The sequence below is a fragment of the Doryrhamphus excisus genome, chromosome 6 (assembly GCF_030265055.1).
Source record: "Doryrhamphus excisus isolate RoL2022-K1 chromosome 6, RoL_Dexc_1.0, whole genome shotgun sequence".
In the NCBI taxonomy this organism is placed as follows: domain Eukaryota; kingdom Metazoa; phylum Chordata; class Actinopteri; order Syngnathiformes; family Syngnathidae; genus Doryrhamphus; species Doryrhamphus excisus.
Window position 1 is genome coordinate 21,801,307 of NC_080471.1, and position 19,797 is coordinate 21,821,103.

The 19,797-nt window shown below is 38.9% G+C and overlaps 1 protein-coding gene across 2 annotated transcripts in view; it reads right to left on the reverse strand.

Annotated features, from left to right (window-relative positions):
- Positions 1–1,983: 1,983 nt before the first annotated feature.
- lrrc4ca (leucine rich repeat containing 4C, genome duplicate a) overlaps positions 1,984–19,797 on the reverse strand; it is a 62,002-nt gene continuing 44,188 nt past the window's right edge. For both annotated transcript variants that reach the window (XM_058074938.1, XM_058074937.1), the window contains one exon: positions 1,984–8,132. In XM_058074938.1, coding sequence (XP_057930921.1) covers positions 6,136–8,082 — 1,947 coding nt within the window. In that variant the 5' untranslated portion in view covers positions 8,083–8,132 and the 3' untranslated portion in view covers positions 1,984–6,135. The remainder of the gene's footprint in view (positions 8,133–19,797) is intronic.

Sequence of the window (19,797 nt, forward strand, 5' to 3'; positions counted from 1 at the left end):
TGGCTCAACTGCACCATTTTTGGGTCCCAGTGTTTATTGTGGGATTTCTCTCTGCAAAACCACTTAATCACATGAGAATCTCAATCTCACTTTATTTGGCCAACTCAGAGTGGAACAATTGCTCATGAATGCTGATGATAGATAAAAGTGCAATCACTGTGTTTGTCTTGTGATGTGGTGGGTTCTCAGCCACAAGATGTTTTACCAATACACTAATTAGTTCTTCAGAGACTAACAAAATGGAAATGATTAGATTTGCCTGCATAATGTGTGCCAGTTTTAGAATCTCATCACGTGGATAACTGCAACTGCTAAGAACACTTTTTTGCTTGAATTCCACAATTTGGCAAACTAATAATATGATCGGATTAGACTTTGACATTGATTTTTAAATAACGTATTTTAGGGTAGGATTAAGGATCACCATTGATTTTTTGCCTTGATTTACTCCTGTTTTTCAGTTTTTTAGAATAGCTTTGAAGTACAAAGAAACAGTAGAAGAATCTGAAAAAAATGGCTGCATAACATCAACAAAGAAGAAGTGGCAGGAAGCGTTTGTGTTGGGTTCAGTCTCTTGCCCAAAGATACATTGACATGATCACGGGAGGACGGAGGATCGAACCCGCAACTCTACCCCCAGAGTTTAAGTTACACTGTCTATTTTGCATCATCACATGCTTTGAAGACATCCATATGCCTTGCCGTTCTCAAGAAAGCCAAAAGCACAATGAAAATAAAGTGAAATGTTGACACCAACAACCAATAATAACCAATATATTACGGCTGACCATAGGTCCTTAAGGTCCATGGACCCAAAATGTTAATCATGCTGGAGAAGCAATGGTTATCACCAAACTGGTCTCTCAGAGAGACCGTTTTGGTACCAATTTTTAATTCACGTCTGTGTTTTTAGGCAAAACTTTGAGGGGGGCCCACTCCCTTGGCTAAGAAGCACCCCCCCACACATGAATGATTTCAGGATGCTCTACTGTTGGCATGACAAATGACATATTGTAGCACTCACCTTCTCTTTGTTGTTGCCCTTCTGGACACCAGGTCATCTTCTAATAGTCTTGGCCTCACTGCACTCACACCTGCCCCCTGCAGTTCCTGAGCAAGCACCTGGTGCCCGGATGCCACAGCTGAATCAACTTTCGGAGACTGTCCTGACGGTCACCGGACTTTCTTTGGTGCCCTGAAGCCTTCTTCACAACAATTCAACATCCCTCCTGAAATTCTGCAAGAGCTGATCAATTGCCTTTGTGCTAAGCAATGATGACTGTGCTTGTTTCCTTGCAGGTAGCCATGGTTAACAGACGGAAAACAATTATTTCAAACAACCTCTTCTTTTAAAGCTTCCAGCCTATCAGTCTAACTCAATCACCATGGCAAAGTCATCTTTAGCAGTTGTTCTTGTCAACACTCCCACCTATGCTAACTTATGTCAAGTAGTCCTTTTGTGACACGGCTGAAATGCAGTGGAAATTGTGTTTTGGGGCTTAAGTTCATTTTCATAGCTAAAAAGGGACTTTGCAATCCATTCCCAATAAATTGTATCACTCTTCATATGCAAGAGATTGGGAGTATATGGAAGTGATGTTTGTGGCATTCTAATCATCTTTGGTCATGGTCTCCTTTAAAGAAAGAGACACTTGTCATGTCAAAAAACAGCCGGTTGCCTTCAAGAACAGACACAGTTTACATTCCTCATGCTGATGTTTCGTTTATACTTAATGCACAATTTGTGTGACATAATGAGGCAAAAAATGCTTATAACATTTCATATTATACAACCATTATGATTTCGGAGTTTGGAGGTTCTGCTGTATTAATATTGCTGTTCATATAAAAAAAAATGCAGAAAACCAACAAATCCGATAATCCAGCATTGGATGTAAATGCAACTTTTTTTTTTTTTTTTAAAGAACAACCAAGTTTAGATTTCATATCTGCAAGTTCCTGAAAAAAGGGTTTAATACAACACAGAAGAGCAGACAGTACAAAAAACAACAAGTTTATTTTAACCATATTTCGTGTATGTACTACAAACTCTGGTCTCTATAATCGATCTCCATATCTTTTTAAAGGTCATGAAATAATTCTTACATGAAAATCAATCTCTTAGTCTTTTACAGCACATTTCTTTTTTTTAGACAGCTGGTTGATACAAGGAAAAACAAAACAAAACAAAACAGACAACAAAGCACTTTGTTATTGACCTTTTTAAATGATGCAGTCTCAAAAATGTGTTTTTGTATAAATCTACCACTACAACTGCATTTCCTCTCCAAAAATTGCTTATGTAAAAAAAATGCTGATCGAAATAGTCCAATATCTTACATACATGATGGAGCTTGACTAAAATGTAAAAAAAAAAATCAGCTTTGAAATTCCCAAACAAATCACCTTCAACTAAAAACCATAAGTGGAGTTTAAGAGACAAAAAAAATATTATAATTGTCACATTAACATCCAAGATCCGGAATGTCAAAGAAATTAAGAAAATTAGAAGTGCAATGCGATGATGTTTGGATGTCAGAAAGCACATAGGGTAATTCATTAGTCTAGCTTAATTTGAGCAAAATTGTCTGGGGACCTGAAATGTCTTAATTAGTCATTTATATAACACATTTGTTTTATATGCAGCACACTCACATCAAATCTATTAGTGTTTCCTTCAAATTGGGTAAAACATATTATCAGCTTAACATTAATATTTTTATTCTAGACACTATTGATACAAACAGTGGGCATGCTGGGTAGACTCATTAGCATCTGGCTTTGCACCCAAAAGTGCTCATATTCATCACTGCTGCCTCCATAAACCTGGAAGCGCAAAAACAAATATTTAATAATATGTATATATTTATATGAGGGATGTTCTGATCAGGGTTTATGCTGCCGATACGATTTGTCAAACAAAGCCGATATGCTCCTTTTACCAGAGCATGAACTTAATACTAGTATCCACAACTCATGTTTTGTATTTCACAATGCATTTATTTCTAGTCTTCTCACATCATTGACTGACAACATGAATGAAAAGCAGGCTCGCCCGCTTCTGCTGAGCCCCTCCAGCCGCATCTGCTGCCTTCTGAACGGCAAATGGAGCCAATCACGCTTGGCACCACTGATGAAATCTGTGTGCACATCACGTGTTTCAAGCGTGGCACAAACACTCACTCGAAATGATCCCACAATTTGCCCACAATTGCAATTACAGTGGGTTGGGACTGGGGCTTTAGCCGCTGCCGGACGGATGATCACATCGTTAGCCTCAAATTAAAAAAACACTCTGCTCGCCCCCAAATGCTGCACAAGCGCCATTCCAGTGAGACCATTTTTGCTGGGTGCGAAACTTATAGACAGGAAGTCACACACACGGCAGACATGGTTGTTCTGAATGTTGCAGCGAGGGCGGAGCTGATCTGGGGACGGGATCGGCATTTTAAAGCAATCGGAAAAGCGATCGGAACACCCCTCACATATTATTTAAGGTGTATTCAGTTCATTTTTAAACAATCTTAATAACTTCAATGATTGTTTTTGTGAGCCTGAAAGTTTTGTACTGGTCAGCAAGTTCCATCAAATGATATGGAATGTTTCTAATCATTTGTCATCATAAAACATATAACAGATGTTACATTAAATGCTCAGATGTGCTCTACGTTTATATAAAACAAAATTTTAGATGTTTGTGGAAGTTAATTTTGGACTATGTTTGTTTATTTCTCAGTGAAAAGGATATAAAGTAATATCTCATTCATCGCGGTTAATTGGTTCTCGACCCGACTGTGATAAAATAATTTCCACGAAGTATGATTCCTTATTTATAATGGAATATTTTCGTAGTTAGATCATACAAAAACTGTGATTATGACCTTCTAAATATGGTCTGTAACATTATTAGAACCTTCTAGGCATGAAATAACACATGTATAGTCACCTTTACATTCGTATTACCCAAAATAGTAGACGTAATAAGAGAAAATAAGACATTAGACATATAGATTCACACGTTTGCACTTCTTGTTTGTGTTTACTTTCTATCTGGACTGTACTTCCTGTAGCAGCTATTGTTTCATCAATGTAACATGACTGACATCACGTGACCAGTGTCTATGTCTTTGAATGCATCTTCTGATTGCCTCATATATTTTTTATTTTAGTTTATTTAGCCATTTTTATGCTTGGGAATGCTTAATTTAGGCAAAAATATGTAAAGCTTGCTTAAATATGCATGTTATGCATATTTTTGACTAATAGCGGGCCATATTCAACCATGAAACAGCAATGATTCATTAATATGTTTTTGAAAAATAGTGATAGAGGGGAAGACACACAATCCAAAGCGTGAATTGGCAAGGGATTACACTCTCTTATTCAAATTTATTTAAAGTACAAGGCCTTTTATGTTTGACCAATTTTCCAGACTCTACATTGTATGCTCATCCATGTAAATAAATTAAAGTAAAAAATAATAGTTAGCATTTTTGCTCCATTAACTGCTTTCATGGATCAGACAGTGATTCATTTATTGTGTAGTGTAATGCATCAGTGATTTCCATTAAAACAATTGTGCAAGTTAAAACTTTGCATTATTTTGTTGAAATAATTAACATTTACACTTGAATACCCCAGAGAGGACAGTTAAAACTACAAGCAAAGTTAGATACTGTATTTCTGGTCTTAGAATAATGTTTAATAAAGTAACAAAACTGAATTAATCGTGACAGAAAGAGCAACACCATACATAATTATTTTTAGAAAACAAGATTGAATATAATTTTCTGTAAATGTTGCTTGACCGGATTTATCACTGTTCATGATAGTTGGCATTTTTTTTTTTATGGTAAGCTCTTTGTAATTGTTCCCAGGGAATAGTCCCTTGCAGATCTATGCCCATGAGCACATCAATTAAAATGTAAATGGAGTTGGGGGAGAAAGACAGGTACAGCACAAACATCTGGTTGGTGCCCGCTCCCCCACACCCCGCCTCCTAAAGCCACAAAACCTGCTGCTCACGGCCAAGTTGTGTTGCTGGCAGGGGTAGGGTGGATGTGGGGCTGCCAGGTACTGCCTATGTGGAAATGTGGCACACAGATTACAGCCAATGCGGTCAGACAGCTGTATAAAGGGTTTAAGCTCACTGGTCTACCTCTGACAGCATGCAGTCCTGCAGCTTTGTCGATGAGGTAAGGGGTATGTGCTTGGAAAAGGTTGTTTGAAACCCGCAGAAAAAAAAACATGTACTAACTGCAAATGATGGATGTAAGTATGGGTAGCAAATGGGTGACATGTTGGGAACCCTTGGTCCAATATGATTCCATTGTACCAAGCCTTTGCCTCTTTCCTGTTAAGGTCTTAGTGGGTTTATTGCAATTGGTGTAACATCGTAAAATATAAATAAATAAATGCAAGAAGTTTTGGAAGCTGGGCACTTGATAAAAAAAAAAAAATCCAAATTTATGCAAATTATATGCATAGATGTCTAGTTTATAACTTTTTTTTTTTAGAATTACAGTGTAATTTTTAATATTGCAGATGTTGTCCTCAACTTTCATAACATGAAAATAGGGGGAATATTATTTATTTGACACAGTCATGTGAATTATTTCTGCCGAACACTTAATATTGAAAATATCATATACTTTCCATATGATCATAAAACACTTCACCACTTACTCCACAGCTGGAGGGAAAAAAAAATCGAATCTGCTCTACTTTTGTCGGGAAAAATAAAAGTCTTCAATTGACTTAATATCAACAACTTTCGTAATTCATTTCAGTCAGTCAACCAACATGAGCGAAAGAACCAACATGAGCGAAAAGGGAAGAAAAAAAAACATCAATTAGGTGCGAAGAAAAAATATTGTAGAATACACCAGGTGTTTTTCTTGATTTAACAACAATGTTTTTTTTTTCTTAAATAAATAACTTTTGTTTTGTAAAGACACTTTTTGTAACAGACATACCCTAATTACCAAAGTCATTGAATAAACATCACCGACCATTGAATTTTCAAACACGCAGAGATTTATCCGTGTTTGAGCCATCTCCTCAAAAACCAAATTTGAAACATATACTGTCCGGAAAGTCTTGATGTAATTCCATTACATGGGGAAAAAAAGAAGTTCAGATTTGGGTCTCTTGTACATTGTCTTTTGAGCTGGCCCGGATTAACAAAGGTTCATGCGCTGAGCTGTGTATGGAGTTGATAGTGGAGGCATGGTTGTAGGCAGTTTTATATGTGTTATAATGGTTGAGGTGCTCATGTTCAAGAGGAGGCAAAGTCAGGTGGCTCTCCATGCCCGGTCCACCCGTTACACAGTCCTCGTCCACATTGATGATCTCAATTGTGCGAGTGGGCGCGTGGTGGTTCTGCTGGTGGTGCTGTTTGCGCATCTTGTAGAAGATGATAAGCATGACAGCTGCCATGAGTGTGATTGCAACAAAGCAGCCGATAATAATCTTGGTTGTCTTCATGACCTCATCCAAGCCATTCAGTGAGCCTTCCCCACCAAATTCAGTCACAGGGACGGTGTATGTCTTCTCTGTGGCACGGGTAGAAAGAGGGGTCTGGACTGTGGTGGTAGTTGTGGAGATGGGTGAAATAGATTTCCATGTACGAGCAGATGGAGTAGGGCCCACTTTCTGCTGCACAATCGTGGTGAAGTCTTCGTGATGTGGCGTTTCTATTGTCTCTACCGTTACTGTGGTGAAGTAGCTGAAGCTGCTGTTCTCAGTGGAGGACACGTTGAGTGTGGCGGATGCCGTCGTGTTGCCAGCTGAATTACTTACCATGCATGTATACGTACCAGTGTCCTGCATGGTAACATTGGTGAAGTTCAGAGTGCCGTCAGTCAGGACTGAGATTCTGACCTTGTACGCACCGTGCGTCATGATGGAACCATTGGGTGTAATCCAACTCACCGAGGTCAAAGAGCTGGCTCGACATTTCAATTCCGCAGCGCTCCCCTCCGTCACATTTAGGTCAGCAGGGGGCTCCACAATAACAGGAGCATAACAGTGGAAATAGTTTTGATCCAGTTCGCCAATGTAACGCCCTTTGTGGTTAGATGGTGAGCTACAGCGGGCACAGCAGCTAGTGTTTGCTGGTACCATCTCCTTCAGCCACCAGCTCAACCAGAGGATGTCACAGTTACAGTTCCATGGGTTGTGGTGCAAATGCACCCTCTCCAGATGATGCAAAGGAGTGAAAAGATCATGGGGCAATAGCGTAAGGTTGTTGTGGGCTAAATTAAGCTCCACTAGCGATTGGAGATCATCAAATGAGTTCCTTTCTATAGTCTGAATCTGTGCATGCATCATCCATAGCTTCTGCAGATGGATGAGCCCTTTAAAAGAGCCGGGACGTATGACAGATAGCTGGTTCCCTGACATCTCCAGTTCATCCAGCTTCACCAGAGGAATAAGGTTGGGGATTTCCTTCAGATTGCACATTCCCAGATTTAAGTAGCGAAGATTGCTCAGCCCTTCAAAGGCCCCCTCAGATATGTAGGAGAGCCTTTTAAGCTCCCCAAGGTCCAGCCGTCGTAATGAGGGCACCCTGTTGAAAGCATAGGAGGGGATGCTCTCTATGGGGTTATTCCTCAACCAAAGCTCCTTTAGTTTGGACAGGTACTCAAATGCCCCATTTGGGATTGTGGTTAGGCGGTTGTCAAAAAGCTCCAGGGTGTTGAGGCTAGCGAGTCCATTGAAAGCTCCAAGTTCAATTTTGCGTATGTGGTTTTTACTCAGCTGCAGGATCTCCAAATGTCTTAGGTGCTTGAAGCTGTCCACTTTAATGACCTGTATTAAATTTTCTTGCAGATTTAGGTAGCGTGTGTTGGTAGAAATGCCATCAGGGACCTCTCGCAGGCCCCTCCGTGTGCAGATGACTTTGCTGAACTGATTACTACAGGAGCAGACAGAGGGGCACGTCTGAGCACGTACCAGACCCGCAACCACCAACAGCTGTAGGGCCAGGAGTAGTACAAACAAAGGGTCGGACAAGGCCCGGTTCCACCTAGGACCTCGCATCATCTGCTGCTGCTGAGAGGAGGTCATCTTGTTTAACATTCATAATTCACTGACTGGTCTTCCGCTCTTTGGAAAGATGATTGGGCCAACTGGAAATAAAAGAAAGGAAAATATTTACATTAGTTGAAGCACATGTCAAAATAAATGCTTTAACAGAGTGTTTCTAACACCAAGTGTAACCAAAACAGACATTTTGGAGCTTCCGATGTTGTCTTTGTATCCTGGTGGACTTGATCAAGAGTGGGGGAACACCGTAACCAACTGAAGTCCCAGGACAAAACCCACACCAGAACAGACAGAACATTCAAACTCAACAGAACCACATGGCTGTGGTGCAGACGTGCCAATCAAATGCATCATTAACTTCATTATTTGTAATCATAAAATAGAATTGGAGTACGGCATTAAAACATATGAGTTTTACACACAATGTATTTTTGTCATTATTCCTCTCTGACCAGTTTTACCAGGTATTGTTAGACCTGCCCTACTTCTTCTTAATATTTCAACGCTTGACTCGATATTTTACAAAGCTATGTCTTGTCTGTGTGAAGTGTGTAGTCCTTGAAGTCCTTTTAGTTCAGCAGTTACTGTTGAGGTTGTTTTGATCCATGTATTTTCCAGCAATCCTATAAAATGACTATTGAGCATCCGTACAAGACCTCGGTTAAACTGGGGACGCAGTACGCAGTTTTTGTTCTGTCATTCCAGATTTAGAAAAGACTGAATGCACACGACAATTTTACGAGAAGTGAAAGACTGGAGATCACACGTTTAACGACTGCAATGGATGATTACAGACTGCATGATTTGCCAAAGCAACTGAAGCGGACTGAATGTATAAACTCTAGCACAAATTCTTGTGAGAGCAAACGCGTCTACAAGACTGAAGTCTAGAGAAGCGGCTCGCTGTTGCAACTGAAAATTGAACACAGTTGTGGGTCAAGTCGTGGAGTCAACAGGCACTATGGACTCTATTCACTGAAGGAGTTGGGGTGAATCAAACATGCTGTACGCTGTACGAATTAAGTTATATTATACTCAAATAGATACGTTGACCCAAATAATTTGTGTGCCACCAACTCCATCCAACCATATTCTTCTGCTTATCCGAGGTCGGGCCACGGAGGCAGCAGCCTAATTAGAGAAGCTCAGACTTTCCTCTCCCACTTCGTCCAGCTCCTCTTGGCGGATCTCAGGGTGTTTTCAGGCCAGTTGAGCAACTTGTTCTGGGTGTTTCCCAAGGCATCCATCTATTCGGACGTGCCTTGAACATTCCCAGGGCAGAGTCCTCGAGGCGTCCTAACCAGATACCCGAGCCACCTCATCTGGCTCCTCTCAATGCGGAAGAGAAGTGGTTCTACCATGAGTTTCTTGTGGACGACAGTGCTTCACACCTTATCTCTAAATGAGGGCCCAGCCATCCTATGGAGAAAACTATTTTCAGCCGCTTGTACCGGCAATCTTCTCCTTTCAGTCACTACCCAAAGTTCATGACCATAAGTAAGGATAGGAAGGTAGATTGACTGGTAAATTGAGAGCTTTGACCATGACCGTAGGTAAGGGTAGGATCTTAGTTCAACCAGTAAATTGAGAGCTTTGCCGTTCGGCTCAGCTTCCCTCTTCACCACAATGGACTGATGAAGAGAGTCTGCAAGAGCCGCATCAATCCGCCTGTCAATCTTGCGTTCCATCCTTCTCTCACTCACAAACAACGCCCACCAACTCGTTTTTTTTATAGGTTGTTGGCAAATTGGGTCCGTGTTCCGTACACACGATCTGATTGTGCGTCGATGTGGCTGGAAAAATATTCAAACATGTTGATAATGATTGTAATTGTGGTCTTGTCAGGGCTGTTGCTCTTATACAAATGTAGCCTTTACACATTATACACTAACACAGACTATCTCCGACTTGGGCTGACTGATGCAGACTCTGCCAAACTATGAATTGTAAGAAAACTATGCAAAATAGAACAAATGACATGAAATGATGGTGTTTATATGAGTTGGTAATAAAATGTAGAATAGAACGTACACTCATTATGCTGTTTTACATCTAATAGCCCCGAGAACAGCATGCCACTTTATCTTAGAAGAGTGAGCATTTCCCTTTGAGCCTTGAAGTTACTGTTCTTGTTTGTGTAGCCATCTTTTTGACATCTGACCTGAAACCATGTAATCCCTACTCCTGCATTTGAAAAAAAAAAAAAAAAACACATAAAGAGAAGCGGGGTACACCCTGGACTGGTCGCCAGCCAATCACAGGGCACATATAGACAAACAACCATTCACACTCACATTCATACCTATGGACAATTTGGAGTCGCCAATTAACCTAGCATGTTTTTGGAATGTGGGAGGAAATCGGAGTACCCGGAGAAAACCCATGCAAAGTCCACACAGCGATAGAATTGAACTCGGGTCTCTAACTGTGAGGCCCGCACGCTAAACGCTCAGCCTTACAACATAATTAATGCATTTATTAATTTGAGAAGTTCACCAGCTCGACTGTGCTGTAGTAGCTGTTATTATTATTATTTATAAGAAGTCATGCTTTTTTTCTTGGATTCTGGATTGCAACTATATGGTATAAAAAGCACAACCGAATAACAATTCAAATGCTACACGTAAACATAATAATTACAAATAATTATAAAAACAAATGCACATAAAACACAGAAATTATATAACTCAGTATGAGGCTTTTAACTGAGCAAAATGATCACATGAGCTCCCATAGCATGCTATACTGCACCAAATAAGAAAGCAGCACAGTGCTAACAACATTATTAAACCTCAGCTCCATTTAAGCACAACATTAACATCTGTGACCAGAGACGATGTGAAAGGAAGAATAGAAAATAAAGGTCTGTGCAATGTCGGAAAAAGTCATGCACATACATCTCAATCTGTGTCACATGACACACAACTAAGGCCGTAAGTGAGAAAAACACATTATGAATGAAGGATAAAAAAACGTAAACATTCAAATTGCGGGCTTTCTAACATAGTCAGTGTATCCAAGAAACAAATTACAGGCTCACACAGCTCAGAAAATGCACTAATTAGTCACGGCACCACTAAGAAGCCCAAGACACACTTAGCAGACAATATTTTACAATATGACATGTACACGTCATGTACTTTGGGAACATAGGTCGTAAGGTGAATTATTGAATTATTGATTAGCTACATATTACCAAGCATGCCAGTTGTTGTAATTTTTTTATTGTCAAGGACTTTCGATATGTTGTCAATTCTCCATGTTTTTTTTTTATTATTATTTTGACAAATGTGAATGCAGAGTCTCAGCACACTTGAAGATGCACACGTGCGTAGGAAGCAGACATAGCCAAAAAAAAGAGTTAAAAAAGAGGTTCCCGCACACTGTGTCGCTCTCATTCATTAGTTTATTTAGATAACGTTTCAGTCTGTTTGTGTTGTGTTTGAATTGAATTATGCATAAAAATTTTTTTTCATATTATGTTAAAATCTGTTCACCTCTTAAATGAATGTTATTGCCTTTTGACAGGTGATACTCATAAAAAAAAAAGGTCGCCCCTTAAGTCCCCGGATTGGTTGACTGCACCCATCGGGGACATACATACGTATATGTGTGTCGGGCGGAGATGGGATTTAATATGTCTGATGAAGGTCAAACGGACTGAAACGTTATCTACATAAACTAATGAATGAGAGCGACACAGTGTGCGGGAACCTCTTTTTGAATTATTATGACAAATACCATGCTTTTGCATTAAAACTTATTTCAGTGACTTGATTACTAAAACTAGCCGTTCAGCTGAGTGATGCTCACTCTTGTACCTTTTTAGACAGAATATGTAAATCTGATTATTTGATTTGATGGTACATTTTGAGTGCTGTCTCAAAATCAAGCTGACTTTTTGGATGGCTGTTGGACAGCAATCACATTAATTCACTCACATCATGCCAAAAATAATCATGTACAGTAAATAGCTGGTATATTACAGCCAATGGTATTGTTTGAATAATTATGATGATAATTTCATGGCCTGATCAGGTTATGTATATCTTTAAAACTGAAAGGGGATTCAGCCGTTATGATACGGTATACAAGTATACACTTTGTACAAATAAAAGCACTTGATTTTCCAAACGGCACAAATAATGTGTTTTTGTGATGAATCTCATTAATAATTTACATTTGATATAACAAGGAATTAAATGTGTGTGAGCCATTTGGCTTCATTTCATCTTGTCCCCATTTGAGTCTGTCGTTCTCACTGTGTCCAAAATCTGCATAAAACAGCTCTGCGTGTAGGTATGCACATTTTCCTGCCAACTTGTTTTTTTTTTTTTTTTTAGAAAATCAAAACATTGGCAGAAAAAGAGGCATACGCTTTTTTTCTGGCCCAGTTTTGTTTTTTGGAACCTTTATAGATGAAACCCCAGGTGAGGATGACATAGCTTTTCAGACTAACAATTCCTGGGTGACTCCACTAAAACTTTAAAAGGGCTTAAATTCCTGCTGATAAAGTAAAGAGGCTGCCTTACAAGCTTAGGGGTACATATTATAGTTGCCCACATGCTGTACTTAAAAATAAATTAACTTTCTCTGCAAAAAGGCTTCAATGTTATACTGATTTGGTAATAATGTCATGACAGATATCCAAATAAAGAAAAGTGCAATATCATGACAAAAGTTATTATTCATATCAAAACTTACATAGGTTTCATTGAGGTAGTCAGAAGTCCAAAGTAAATATTTTAGTTAAGTATACAATTGTTGCAATTTGAACACAATTTGCTCTGTGCAGTGAATACAGCACAACATCATCTCATAACATTTTTTCAAGGTGCTGGCAAAAAATAATAATAATAATAATAATTAAAAAATAAAAATAATAATAATTATTATTATTATTACAAATAATTATATAATAATTGTTATTATTCATAGTTTTAATCTGTATTTTATAATAATAATAATAATAATAATAATAATAATAATAATAATAATAATAATAATAATAATAATAATAATAATTATTATTATTATTATTATTATTATTATTATTATTATTATTATTATTATTATTATTATTATTATTATTATTATTATTATTATTATTATTATTATTATTATTATTATTATTATTATTGCAAAAAGAGTGTTTTACATAATCATGAATTTAAAAAAAATACTTTTTGCCAGATTTGATACACAGAAAGATTAATCATCATATCCCAACTGAAGGACCAGAAAATATTACTTGAATACAGATATATAATTACATTCACAATGTGTAACTGCAGCAAATACAATTTAGTAAGGGAAGTATTTCTCAAATATAGCAAGATGATGAATAGTATCTGTCAGTACGAATGTGTCATCCAAATGATGTGGAGATTAGCACCTTTTGTTTTAGACAAGCACAGAGTGAGCCGTTCATTACATCCGTTTGATTGTGTGATACCTTATTAAAGTCATTTTTATCATAAATCATTGTCGAGTAAATGAATACCTTAAAGGAAAATACAGAATCACCGAATCAACCTTACCAAATACAGATCCCCAATCGATTTAATATTCTTTTCTCCAACGTAATTCAGAAAATAACTGAAAACTCTATTATTTACTTTAGGAGATTTTTTTCCCCGATGCATAAAGCATCTTTTCTTTTCTTTTTGTTTGTTCTCTTTACAAAATAACAAAGCATAATTCAGGTGGTGATGAAAATGAGACGGGGACGATGCTTGAGTATCTGCTTATTGTAATGTGAACGGTGACTTACTGCTTTCATTCCACATGATACGCAGAAGGAATGATGATGGAGATTGTAGAATGAGAGGCATATATTACAAAGGGGGAAGGTTGCCGTGTGTTCTACTCTTCAAAAAGAAAAAAAAAAAAAGAACGAGAAACAGAGAGTGAGAGATTAATGACATATAAATCAAATCAGGTCACTTCTTGATAATGCCTGCAATCTTGCAACGGCTCGAAATATAAACTAAAATCCTTTATGGATTCCAGTGTGGGAGTGATACTCACCACATTCATCACAAGCCTTCTCATTTCCCTCCCTCTTTCCCCAGTGGCATTAAAGTGCTGCATGACTGGTTGACGGTACTGCGCTGTATTTCTCACTAGATCATCATTTTTACAATAGTTGTTGCATCGCTCACGACTTTAACCACAATATTGGATTTCACTTGGGTTATTGGACACGTTATTTCTTACATGAGTCACCGTTAGTGGCCATCGTAGGTCACCTATGTACTCCGACTCCTGTCTTCAATATACCAGTTGGCATGAAGATATTCTCATTGTGTATTTCAGCTTTATTTATTTTTTCCCCAAAGGGGGATTAGATTGTTTTAGCAGCAATAAGTACAAGCTTCAAAATCCAAATTTGCATTTTGTCTAAACACCACAGTGGATGAACATCATCACAATAATAATGAATGGAATTAAGGTGGAATAAAAAAAACAAGTGACTTAGTAAATACAATACATACAAATTATTACAATACCTGACACCAAAAAAAAAAAAATCAGCTTACTCATGTTTAAAATAGCAACGTAAGCCCTTGTGGTTTTCACAATGAGGTGTGTAGGCTGGATTTATTAATTCCCTCAAGTGTTTCATACGCATTAAGTATGTCGAGTGTAGTTATCTATTTTTTGGGAGTAGCTTAGGCAGCTATGTTAGTTATGTGATGTCCTGCCTGCGCAACGGCAAACCGAAATCAAATGCTTTCCAGTCCCATAAATGTCTGGTAGTGAGTCTAGCTCCACCATGTTGATACTATACTACGAAAGTTTGTACTGCAATACACACACTTGAGCGTTGTCTGTGCTTTTTTTTGCAATAATTCAAATATGCATCAGCAAGGTCAGATCATAATTAAGACTCTGTAACACTGAAGTAACCATTCCCCACACCATCAAAAACAACATTTGAAAGGATCAAATCCTTAAGAAATTATTGCATTTATTTGTTTGAAAGTTCAATCGTTTTTGCCCAAATGATTAACTCCAGGGGCTGCACGGTGGTCGAGTGGTTAGTGCGCAGACCTCAATTCCACCCTCGGCCATCTCTGTGTGCATTTTCTCCCTGTGCATGCGTGGATTTTCTCCGGTTTCCTCCCACATTCCAAAAACATGCTAGGTTAATTGGCGACTCCAAATTGTCCATAGGTATAAATGTGAGTGTGAATGGTTGTTTGTCTATATGTGCCCTGTGATTGGCTGGCCACCTGTCCAGGGTGTAGCCCGCCTCTCGCCCGAAGACAGCTGGGATAGGCTCCAGCACCCTCTGCGACCCTCGTGAGGAAAAGCAGTAGAAAATGAATGAATGATTAACTCGGTGGCACGGCGGTCGAGTGGTTAGCGCGCAGACCTCACAGCTAGGAAACCAGGGTTCTATTCCACCCTCGGCCACACTCTCTGTGTGGAGTTTGCATGTTCTCCCCGTGCATGCATGGGTTTTCTCCGGGTACTCCGGTTTCCTCCCACATTCCAAAAACATGCTAGGTTAATTGGCGACTCCAAAGAGGATGTACCCCACCTCTCACCCAAAGACAGCTGGGATAGGCTCCAGCACCCACTGCGACCCTTGTGAGGAAAAGCGGTAGAACATGAATGAATGAATGATTAACTCCAGATCAAGAGCTCAAGATGTCACCCAGTGGGGTTTAAGATGATTGAGAACTGTGAGGGACCAACCCAGAATCATACAAGAGGAGGAGCTTGTGAATTAAGGGAGTTGCCACCACAACTTACAACAAAACCATTCATTACCATTTTGCAGTAATGGACTGTGATCCTGCATTGTCTGCAAGATTCCCCTGCTCAAGAAGGCACATTTAACAAGCCTACAAATTGACACCTGAATGATTCAGAGAAGGTTTGGGGGAAAGTAATGTGGTCAGGTGAAACTAAACTTGAGCTCTTTGGCATCAACTCGACTCGCCGTGTTTTGAGGCAGAGAAATTCTGAACACCATGCCCTCTGGTGGAAATATTCTCTTTTGAGTTTCTCTGCAAAAAGCACAGAAAGATTTTTGACCTCTGTGCTTGCAACTGTTTTTCCATCAAATACTAAGCCACTTTTTGCTTGCTACATTAAAAATGAAAAATCTGCCATTTTCCACAATGCTCCTCCTCACTAGGGTCACTGTATGCTGGAGGCTATCCCAGCTGACTTCAGGCGAGAGGTAGGGTACACCCTAGACTGGTCGCCAGCCAATCACAAGGCACATATAGACAAACAACCATTCACACTCACAGTCTTCCCTATCAATTTGGAGTTATTATATAAAATAACATGCATGTTTTTGGAATGTAAAATCAACTGTAAAACTAAGGATGTTCGGCCATTACCGATACCAATACCAATTCTATTGGAGTTAATCTACACAGACTAGGTGAGACCATGCAAACTTCACACAGAGAAATCTGGGCCAAGATTCAAATGCAGAAAGACCTAGCTTTGAGTCAGACGTACTAATTAATGCTCCCTTAGTGGATTAATTGATTTGAAATTCCTCTGTTAGTTGATAAAGAAAATACAGTGTGGGAGTTTCTGTTTTCAGACCAACAGTTCCTTTCTTAATACTTTATCCACAATACCTGGATAGACTTGCAAAAGAAAAACATTGTACAAACTCAAAATCACAAAAATGTTTCCAATAGGGCTCAGTCAGTTACTGAATTCCAACCATCTGCCCAAGATATGGTTTATATCACAAAAAAGATGCCCACCTTTCTCAACTATGCTATTTATTTTTTGTTTTACCGAGTCATGTCCGGTGGATTTCGAGAATTGCTGTTACCTAGTCAAGTGAGACAGCTGACCCACAACTTGTTCTTCTAGTCCATAGCATGATAGTAAAATTCATTTTATTAATCCAATATATAAACACATTATTACATTCAGATTAGTATGCAACATATATCAGGAATATCATTTTGTATACACTGTACTTTTATATGTGTGTTTGGTCATTTCAGTAAGCTGATATTTTCATGTCATTATATATGCATTACAGTCACTCAGTGCACCATTTACGTTGTGTGTGGTGGAAAAGACAATGTAGTAACTCATTACCATCTGAATGCAGTCCAATTTAGGGGCACCAATAATGATAAAAAAGAAAAAATAATAATCAAACGGCTGCACGGTCGAGTGGTTAGCACGCAGACCTCACAGCTAGGAGACCCGGGTTCAATCCCACCCTCAACCATGTCTGTGTGGAGTTTGCATGTTCTCCCCGTGCATGCGTGGGTTTTCTCCGGGTACTCCGGTTTCCTCCCACATTCCAAAAACATGCTAGGTTAATTGGTGACTCCAAATTGTGTGATCAGTGCTACTTCATGTTATTTTCCATACAGTTCACATAAAATGACATGGCGCAGCACATTTCAAGAGTTTGAAACTTGCGGTCTAAATAGCTGAGAAGTCTAAAATCAGGCATGTTAGTGGTAGCATCATGGTCTGGGGGTGGATGAGTGCTGCCTCGGCACTGGAGGAGATGTGGTTCATTGAGGGAAACATTCCGTTCTAACATCTGCTCTGGCATTCTGAAGCATAGCATGGCCCTCCCTGTTTGGAAGCCAGGATGCATAGCAGTCCTCCAACATGTTACTAACCCCAAACAAACCTCAGTCAGACGCTTTACTGAGGAAGTTGAAGGTGAAAGTCATGGAGTGACTAAGTCTGTCTCCAGACTTGAACTCAGTTGAGCACCTTTGAGGCTTCCTGAAGCGGAAAGTGGAGGAGTGCATGGTGTCTGTGGAAGAAGAGTGCAGTAGTAACAACCAGCGCAACTCTGGTAAAGTCCATGCCCAACAGGGTTAAGGCACCGTTCGGTAACAATCATGCTTACTTACAATATTCACATTTTGGACACAATTTCGACTGTGAGGCAGACTCACTTACAGAATAATATTTTCTCAGGACAGTAAATATAAAATACAAACTGTACGCCAACAACCGTAAACTTAACTCATATCCAAGTTTCACTTCGAGAATTGTCCCTTGAGAAGATACAATAAAACGGTTGCTGAAACGTGAGTGATGTATTCACCTTGACAACCTACTGCAATTAGTCTTCATGGACAAAGTGATCAATACCTTCCAACCAATTTCAATCCATTTTCTCGCTGATGTCATAGCTCAAGATGACTTAAATTTAGCAGAAAGAGCACTCAGAGAGCGCAGGCCTGCCATTTGTCGCCTGCACTAAGTGAACTAAAACTTCAAACCTTAATAGCTATATCGAGGTTGTGCCAACCAGATCCATAAATTGTCCAGATCGTACATGAGCACCACAATTAAAAGTCATGTAATTTGTCCATGTTAAATGTACTGTACACGCAGAAAATGGTGAAATGTTTGTTATATTAAAAGAAGGAGTATAAGGATATAAGGCAAATGTAATAATTGACTTGCAACCATCTCATTGTGTCCCTGCCTCGCCCGAAAGTCTGCTGGCCATAAAAACCAATATAGATGAAGGGACAGCATGTTTGTATTTATACAAGCATTTTTTAACATTCACATTTTTCAAGCTGTGCACACAACCGTTTTTTTTTCCCCCTCGGGTGATGGGGTCTGTACCAGACAAGCGGTATTGATCAAGAGTCTTCATTCTCAGAGCATCTCCAAGTGTCTGTAGGCAGAGAATTGATGGTAACTTCTCTTCGAGGTTATAAAATGAGACTGTCAGTCCTTAATATTGTTGTCACTTTGGTGTTGGAGAGGTCAGGGTTAGTATGCATCACACTGAGACTGACAATGGTGTGCTAAGGTCACTCAGAGGTTGTGAACATGGACATACAGTCAAAATAGACTATTTATTATATCATTTGAGCACGAGGTGACCTGGGTGACAACTAGGTTACTGTTTCTAAAACGTATGTTTCTCCAAAGTCTGTTCGGATTAAATATAAAAATCAATTCAGTCAGTTTCAAATGTAATTTTTTGGGGGATTTATAATCCACGATGCAGAATCCTGATTAAAAAAATCAATTCTTACTGTGGTTTTAGTGCAAGCTGTAGAGTGAATACGCCTCACAAGAGTTAGTCAATGAGCTCGGGCAACACATCCTGTGTTCTCCGATCTGTGAACATGTGAAATATTTTCAAAGTCTTTCAATGTTGACATGTTCAAGGGCTCATGCATGTAACATGTCCTTGATGGAGGAGTCATTACACAGGTTAGACCGAGCATCACATCAGCACAACAGAGGATCTGGAAGTTCAAGGCTGGCTGTCAATTACTGATGAAAATATTTCAGTGCCTTTTTTGTGCAAGTATTTGTCATCTTCAAAGGTTCAAAAATGTTCAAATGCATAAATTATAATCATTGTGCATTGTATTTGATGTTACTTTTTAATCTGAATAGCCTATTGCTTGAAACATTTCTGCTTTCTTTCTACTGGGCTCCTTTGTTTAACTTGACTATCTTAAGGAAAACATTATAATTTAGATTTTTCACTTTCAATATGATGCTGATATTGCAGCTTTGGGTATCGGCCGATACTGATATTGAGCTGATATTGAGCAATGCAAATCATACATAATTTTGTGTCGTATTTTGTAGTGTAAAAATAGAAAATGCAGACCATTTAGGACAATAGCGTTTGTTTATATCAGAGTTGTAGAGAGGTAGACAATGTAAAAAACACATGGACCATACACAAGAGAAAGGTGATGGACCATAATGAGAGACGAGTGCAAGACCTCAGAATTTTACGGTTTA